The 7,768-nt window shown below is 50.3% G+C and overlaps 1 protein-coding gene across 1 annotated transcript in view; it reads left to right on the forward strand.

The window, feature by feature from the left end:
• Window positions 1-447: 447 nt before the first annotated feature.
• The window catches only part of LOC107295364 (acetyl-CoA carboxylase-like), an 87,052-nt gene continuing 79,731 nt past the window's right edge, over window positions 448-7,768 (forward strand). Inside the window, exons 1-2 of the mRNA XM_015824677.1 lie at window positions 448-516; window positions 2,668-2,778. Coding sequence (XP_015680163.1) covers window positions 463-516; window positions 2,668-2,778 — 165 coding nt within the window. The 5' untranslated portion in view covers window positions 448-462. The remainder of the gene's footprint in view (window positions 517-2,667; window positions 2,779-7,768) is intronic.

A 7,768-nucleotide genomic window follows, 5' to 3' on the forward strand; every position in this document is an offset into this window, starting at 1 on the left:
CAGTCCTGGGCCTTCAGCTGGGTTTTATAAAACCTTTTCGCTTTAGGCCTCCGCCACCGTGTGCAAAAAAAAAAAGGTTCAATCAATCAGTCAATTTCAACTTCTCGTGGGAAAAAAAAAAGACCTTGCAAAGTTGGAATTGATTGATTGAACTTTTTAGTCCCACCCAGTCTGCTGTTACCACCGCAGCCACGCCCACCCAATGGGCCACACCCAGCCAATGGGCCACACCCACCCGGCACCCGACGATGCATAAATGGGTTCTGGGTTGCAATTTGGGCACTCGGTCTCTAAAAGGTTCGCCATCACTGTACTAGTATTTTAGTGCCAAATATGACATTTGTGGGGGTTTTTTTCTCTTCTTCTCCCTGACCTTTCCTTCCACTCTATATCAGGTATAAAATTACAGATATTATTGGAAAAGAAGATGGCCTGGGGACCGAGAACCTGAGAGGATCTGGCATGATTGCTGGAGAATCATCCCTTGCTTATGAAGAGATCATCACAATTAACCTGGTAAATCCATAATTGTGAGGTGGGTTGGGGAGGTTAGGAGGGGAGAAGGTAAGGAAGATCAGGCCTTCATTGGCTTCGTACTCCTAGATTGGAGCAGCTGTGATCAGCAGGGCCTTTCAAGTGTTGGCCCCGCCAGCAGACGCGTACTACTCCTGCCACTTCTGGCCGAGAGCTGTGTAGACCTCCAAGGTGCCACGTGAAAAGCCGTGGCAGCTTTTGGCAGAGCCCTTCTTCCCCTCTGTGCCGTTTCCCGTGTGGGTCTCCCTTAAGGAAGAGATGGAACTGTGGGAGAGGCTAAGGAGATCTTTGCAGGATGGGTGTGAGGCGGACTGGATGGGATGAGATCAGAAAGGGCCGTTCTCCTTTTTGTTCTGGGGAGATTGTGCGAGAGGGGCTCCCTTGGCAGGACATCCCCAGCCAGATCCTTTGAAGAATTGGAGTCTCGTTCAGACTGGAATGAGTTTGGCAAGGCTCAGCATTCAGAGTTTATTGACAAGTCATTTACTGGGCCGATTACTACTGTACTCCTCCCCTTGGGGAAATAAATTGGGAATTATTTATTATTAGCTTTCCTTCCCTCCCTCCCTCCCTCCTTCCCTCCGTCCCTCCTTCCTTCCCTCCCTTCTTCCCTCCGTCCCTCCTTCCTTCCTTCCTTCCTTCTCTCCTTCCTTCCTTCCCTCCCTCCTTCTCTCCTTTCCCTCCTTCCTTCTTTCCTTCCTTCCTTCCTTCCTTCCCTTCCTCCCTCCTTCCTTCCTTCCCCTTTATCTTTACGTTCTTTTTTCCATCTGTCACATGTTTCTTCCTTCCCTCCCTTCTTCCTTCCTCCTTCCTTCCCTTCCTTCCTCCCTCCCTCCTTCCTTCCTTCCCCTTTATCTTTACATTCTTTTTTCCATCTATCACATGTTCCTTCCTTCCTTCCCTCCCTTCTTCCCTCTGTCCCTCCCTCCCTCCTTCCTTCCTTCCCTCCCTCCTTTCTTCTTTCCTTCCCTCCCTCCCTCCCTCCTTCCTTCCTTCCCCTTTATCTTTACATTCTTTTTTCCATCTATCACATGTTCCTTCCTTCCTTCCCTCCCTTCTTCCCTCTGTCCCTCCCTCCCTCCTTCCTTCCTTCCCTCCCTCCTTTCTTCTTTCCTTCCCTTCCTCCCTCCCTCCTTCCTTCTTTCCCCTTTATCTTTACATTCTTTTTTCCATCTGTCACATGTTTCCTCCCTCCCTCCCTCGCTCCCTCTCTCTCCCTCTCCTCAGCCACCAACTCAAGATAGCAAACATATTTATTATTAGCCTTCCTTCCTTCCTTCCTTCCTTCCTTCCTTCCTTCCTTCCTTCCTTCCCTCCCTCCTTCCCTCCCTCCCTCCCTCCTTCCTTCCCTCCTTCCTTCCTTCCTTCCCTCCCTCCCTCCTTCCCTCCTTCCTTCCCTCCCTCCTTCCTTCCTTCCCTTCCTCCCTCCCTCCCTCCCTTCTTCCTTTCTTCCTTCCCCTTTATCTTTACGTTCTTTTTTTCCATCTGTCACATGTTCCTTCCTTCCTTGCCTCCCTTTTTCCCTCCGTCCCTCCATCCTTCCTTCCCTCCTTCCTTGCCTCCCTCCCGCCCTCCTTCCTTCCTTCCTTCCTTCCCCTTTATCTTTACGTTCTTTTTTCCATCTATCATATCTTCCTCCCTCCTTCCCTCGCTCTCTCTCTCCCTCTCCCTTTCCCCCTCGGCCACCAACTCAAGGTAGCAAACATACTCCCTCCTCCTCCTCTTTTCCTCACAACAACACCACTGTGAGCTGTGTTGGGTGGAGAGAAAGCGATGGGCCCGAGCCGGCTTTCATGCCTAAGGGAGACCTAGAACTCAGAGCCTCCTGGTTTCCAGTCCAGCACCTTCACCTGCACACCAGACCTGTTCCCATTAAGAAGAGACGTCTTTTCTGAAAATTTGAGGCACTCACTTGAGATGCTTTCCAGGCCAAATCAGGCATATTGTTCACGGAACAAAGGCCTCGGCTGCAGAGGAGGCTTCTTTCAGCAGAGACGGGCATTCTCCTTCGAAAATAAACAGTCCCTTCCTCTTCCTGGTGCTTCCTTGCATTCCTGTGTTGAGGGCAAAGGGTTCACCAAAAATGCTGCAGAGTTGACCTGAATATGCCTTTTGGATTTATTTTGTTTTTAGGTGACCTGCCGTGCCATTGGAATTGGGGCTTATGTTGTCCGGCTGGGACAAAGGACAATCCAGGTGGAAAATTCACATATAATCTTGACCGGTGCTGGAGCACTCAATAAAGTAAGCCTTTTTCTTTGTGGATCGTGATTTTAAAACAGGGGTCTCCAAACTTGGCAACTTTAAAGCTCGTGGACTTCAACACCCAGAATTTCTCAGCCAGTCATGGAGGCCCCTGTTGCACAGTACCGATTGAGAGTGGTGAAATTGTTGGCCAACCCTCTGTTTGCTAAACTTGTTTAGATTAGAACTCACAGCCTGGTGGTTGAAACCCTTATCTTCTTGCTGTTGAAATTACCTAGAAGAAATGGGATTGACCGTGTGCAACTCGCTTAACAACTGCCTTGCTTAGCAATGGAAATGTTGGGCTCGTTTGCGGTCGTAAGTCAAGGACTACCTGTAGATCAGAAACACCCAACCAATATATGAATACGGATGCCCACGTTAGAATTTTTGGGATATTGACTTTCAGTTTCAGGCTTCAGGTCCAGATTGTGAAAATGTGTAAGAGCCCTGTTGCGTAAGAGCTGAAGGAACACATAGTTTTCTCTTTTGCCTTGGTGGCAAGGACTTCATACTCCACTGGAAAAAGCTACAGAAGGGCTTGATATTAAATTAGCACAATCTTAAGGCTTCCTTTCCTTGCTTTGGACAACTCTCAAAGACGAATGAAGGCGAATCTACGTGTTGTCCCAGGATAATGTCTCAGGATCCAATCTGGGTAGGTCACCAGGACCAATGGTTAGTCTTCCGAGCTTTGAGACTCGTGCTGGAGCCCATCCTCTGGGAACTTCTCTCCCACCAGGATGTTTGTTTTGGTCTATCGCAGTGGTGGCGAACCTATGGCACGCGTGCCAGAGGCGGCACTCGGAGCCCTCTCTGTGGGCACGCACGCTGTCGCCCCAGCCCCGCCTCCCCCTGCGACCCCCCTCCTCACCAGCAGCCCCCCCCAAGGAGAGTCGCCCACAGGCGCGGCCCGCACGGAGCAGCGCAGCCAAGGACATGGCAGCCAGGCAGTAGGGACAAGACTCTGCCCTCGCGCCCCATTGCATGCAGATGATGTTGCGGGGTGTGGGCGGAGGGCATGGTTGCCATGGTGCTGCAGGGCCGCCTGGGCGATCTGAGGCAGGCCATGGAGGCAGTGGGTGGCCCTGCGGGCGGGCAGGGCAGGGGACAGGCAGGGGCGGGGGGTGGGTTTTGGGCACTCGGTCTCTAAAAGGTTCGCCATCACTGGTCTATCATATTTATGGGGTGCCTGTTTGTGTGTGGCTTTTTAGTTGTTGTTTGGGGTATTGATTGGGGGTGATTAATCAACAACTAACAAGCTACACCCATCCAAGCACTAGGGTTGCCAGGTCTGCTTCCAAAAAATAGCGCACAAGCTGGGGGGGGGTGTTAAGTAGTAAAAAAAAGTAGACTGTACAGCTTTAGATTATGTACCATTTCATCATAAAGCTTTTGAATAAAAAAAGTCCACTATTTTGTGAAAAAAAATAGTGAACATAATGTGAAAAAAGTGGACTGTCCACTCAAATAGTGGACACCTGGCAACCCTACCAGGCACCCCACGAATATGCTGCACAGAATAATAGCCCATCGTCCCCCATTCTGGAGAGAGAGAGAGAGGGGCGAGTCCGAAAGCGCGGAAGACTAAACCGTCGGTCCCGGCGACCGACCCAGATTGGATCCTGCAACTCTCAAAGATGCACTCTCCGTGTCCGCGCCCATCCCTGTGGGGTTTGCACACCCCGAGACCCCGTGGAAAAGACACGAGATGCCAATTGAAAAGCTGTCTCTTGCCCCCGGTCCTTCCGCGAGCGGAATGGCCCATTGTGCGATCCAGATTCCTGCTTCTGTTTTATTTAGATCGGCCCGCTCTTCTCTCGGTGAGCCTGCTGGTTCTCCAGCCGCTGCTCCCGCAGAATAATGACCCCTCTCTAAGAGAAAAGCGAGAGCGGGCTTGCTGGCAGCCTGTGTGCAATATACCTGAATGAATTGTCCCCTGGGGATGAAAATGCCCCAACCTCCTAGCCATCCCACTTTAGGTTTTAAACAGGGTTGGAAGCAGGAGTCAAAGGCTACGGCTCTTAAATCACCACACCACCCAGGCAGCAGCTGTTTGAGATTTATGCTCAAGAGCCCAGTTCTTGTGCCGCAGAAGAGAGAAACAATTTGCCCTTGAATTACAGACGGAGGCAGAGAGGGGGAGAGAGAGAGAGAGACGACAAGGGGAAGCAGGTGGCAGAGTGGGGGGCGATTCCACTTTTATTTTCTTTCTTTGGGTAGCAATCTGATTCTGGGGATTTGCAGCACCAGCCACGACAAAGATGGGAGGAGGATGTTGTGACTATTGTGGCACCCTGGGCCGAAGGTTCAAGGAGATGGAGACCTTTCCTTTTTGATGCACAGGGATCAGTGGCCGAGAGTTAAGCAATGCACTTAAAAATAATGAAAATAGAGATGCATCAGCTTGGCCCCGGTGGGTGGGGAGGGGCTGGTGGGGAAGGTTGCTTTTGTGCAGGTTGCATTTTTAAGAATCGGAGTTTGGACGGTCGACTCTTGGCTGAAGATTTGGGCAGACCAGCTCAGCCAAAGGTATCATTTTGGGTTTTGTTTTTTTTGCTTTTGCTGGGAGGGATTCAGTGGGAATCCAGTATGTGGTTTTTATACTGGGGTTTTCCACTGAAAAAGTGGCCAAAATCCTCGACCAACACCAGTTCATTTAGTGACCGTTCAAAGTTACAACAGCACTGAAAAAAAACCTGACCGATGACCGTTTTTCACCGTTGCAACTTTTGCAGCATCCCCATGATCCTGTGATCAAAATTCAGATGCTTGGCAACTGACTCGTATTTATGACGGTTGCAGCGTCCCGGGATCATATGATCCCCTTTTGCAACCTTCGGACAAGCAAAGTCAATGGAGAAGTCAGATTTGCTTAATAACTGTGTTACTAACTTAACAACCGCAGCGATTCAACTTAGCAACTGTAGGAAGAAATAGCGTAAAGCTCACTTAACAAATTGTCACTTAACAATTAATAAATTTTGGGGCTCAATTGTGTGTCGTTAAGTTGAGGACCGCCTGTGTTTAACGACTGTTCAAAGTTACAGTGGCACTGGAAAAAGTGACTTGTGAGCAGTCGTCGTGGTTACGACCATCCCAACATCCTCATAAATGCATGGTCACAATTCTGGCACTTGGCAACCAGCCTGTATTTATGACGGCCGTAGCATCCCAAGGTCATGTGATCGCTATTTGCGACCTTCCCCGCTGGCTTCCAACAAGCAAAACCAACAGGGGAAGTTGTATTTGCTTGACAATCTCCTGGTTCACTTAGCAACTGCAGTGATTTGCTTAACAGCCAAGGCCAAAAAAGCTTATTAAATGGGGTCTGACTCACTTAGAGCCCTGGTGGCACAGTGGTTGAAGGGTAGTGTTGCAGGCAAGCTCTGCCCACAGCCTGGGGTTCGATCCTGACGTGCTCTGGCACCCGTGCCATAAGTTCGCCACCACTGTCCTAGCTGATCTGGAGGACAGCAAGTTGAGGCAAGAACTCCCAGAAAGCCGAGATATCCGTTATGATTGTAGAATGATAGGGCTGGAAAGGACCTCAGAGGTCTTCTAGTCCGACCCCCTTCCCAAGGCAGGCGTTCTCATACCATCCCGGGCAAATGGTTGTCCAATCTTTTCTTGAAAACTTCCAGCGATGGAGCACCCGCAACTCCGGGAGGCAAGCTGTTCCAGGGATTCATTTTTTTCACTGTCAGAAAATTCCTTCATATTTCCAGGCTGGCTGTCCCTCCGACAAGTCTCCACCCATCGCTTCCTGTCCTGCCCTCAGGTGTTTGGGAGAAGAGGTGGACCCCCTCTTCTCTGTGACAGCCCCCCAAGTATTGGAAGACTGCTATCATGTCGCTCCTAGTCCTTCTCTTTGTTAGGGTAGACCAGGGGTGGGCAACCTTGGCTCTTTTATGACTCGTGGACTTCAACTCCCAGAATTCCTGAGCCAGCCATGCTGAGGAGAAAGGGAGAGGTTTCCAAGCTGAGTCATGCTGGCTCAGGAATTCTGGGAGTTGAAGTCTACGAGTCATAAAAGAGCCAAGGTTGCCTACCCCTGGTCTAGGCCAACCCCCTGCTCAGGTAGGAAACCCTATACCAGGGGTAGGTAACCTTGGCTCTTATATGACTCGTGGACTTCAACTCCCAGAATTCCTGAGCCAGCGTGGCCCAGCATGGAAACCTCTCCATTTCTCCTCAGCATGGCTGGCTCAGGAATTCTGGGAGTTGAAGTCCACGAGTCATAAAAGAGCCAAGGTTGCCTACCCCTGGGCTAGACATACCTAGCTCCCTTAACCGTTCATTATACGATTTAGCCTCCAGGCCCCTTGTCATGGAGCCTTAAAAAGGACCCCATCCACCAGCTTTGGCTGGAAAGAAGGGAAGAGAAGAGGGAGGGAGGAAATGGGGAGGGGAGGTTATGCCTGAAACAGAGTTTCATATTGATACAGCTTCCTTCTAATTGGAGTGCAGAAACCTGTTCGAAGGTGTCCACCTGCATCTTGGTCGAAAGAAGGAACACGGTGGCAGCCTAGGAACTGCCAAGAGAGAACGATGTTCTGGCAGGCTTGTGGCACAACCACATCTCTCTGTGGTTGCAACAGAGAGATTTCTGTTTGCCCTTTGTCTTCAGTATTTGCAAAGTGTGTAGGGAAGCTTGGCGTGTCATTTCCCCCCCCCTTTCCCTCCCTCCTTCTTGTCTGTATACAATTGTTTGTGTGTGTGTATGTGTCTGTGCATGCACACACACTGCATCCCACTCATTGACCCTCCTCCCTCTTCACCATCCTCCCCCCCCTCCGAAAATTGAAATAATGATAATGCCGTGTCTCCCCATTGCATCAAAGTATCAGCCCATCAAAAACCAGGAGGCATGAAATGCAAATGGTACGGTGATGGCAAATGGATGGTGCATGATCCCCCTGACGCCAAATGAATTTTAAAAGATGACAATGTACATATGTGGGGGGGGGGATAGAGGAGGAAGAGGAGG

This window comes from Protobothrops mucrosquamatus, unplaced genomic scaffold (genome assembly GCF_001527695.2).
Source record: "Protobothrops mucrosquamatus isolate PMUCROS unplaced genomic scaffold, P.Mucros_1.0 scaffold2320, whole genome shotgun sequence".
Classification (NCBI taxonomy): Eukaryota; Metazoa; Chordata; class Lepidosauria; order Squamata; family Viperidae; genus Protobothrops; species Protobothrops mucrosquamatus.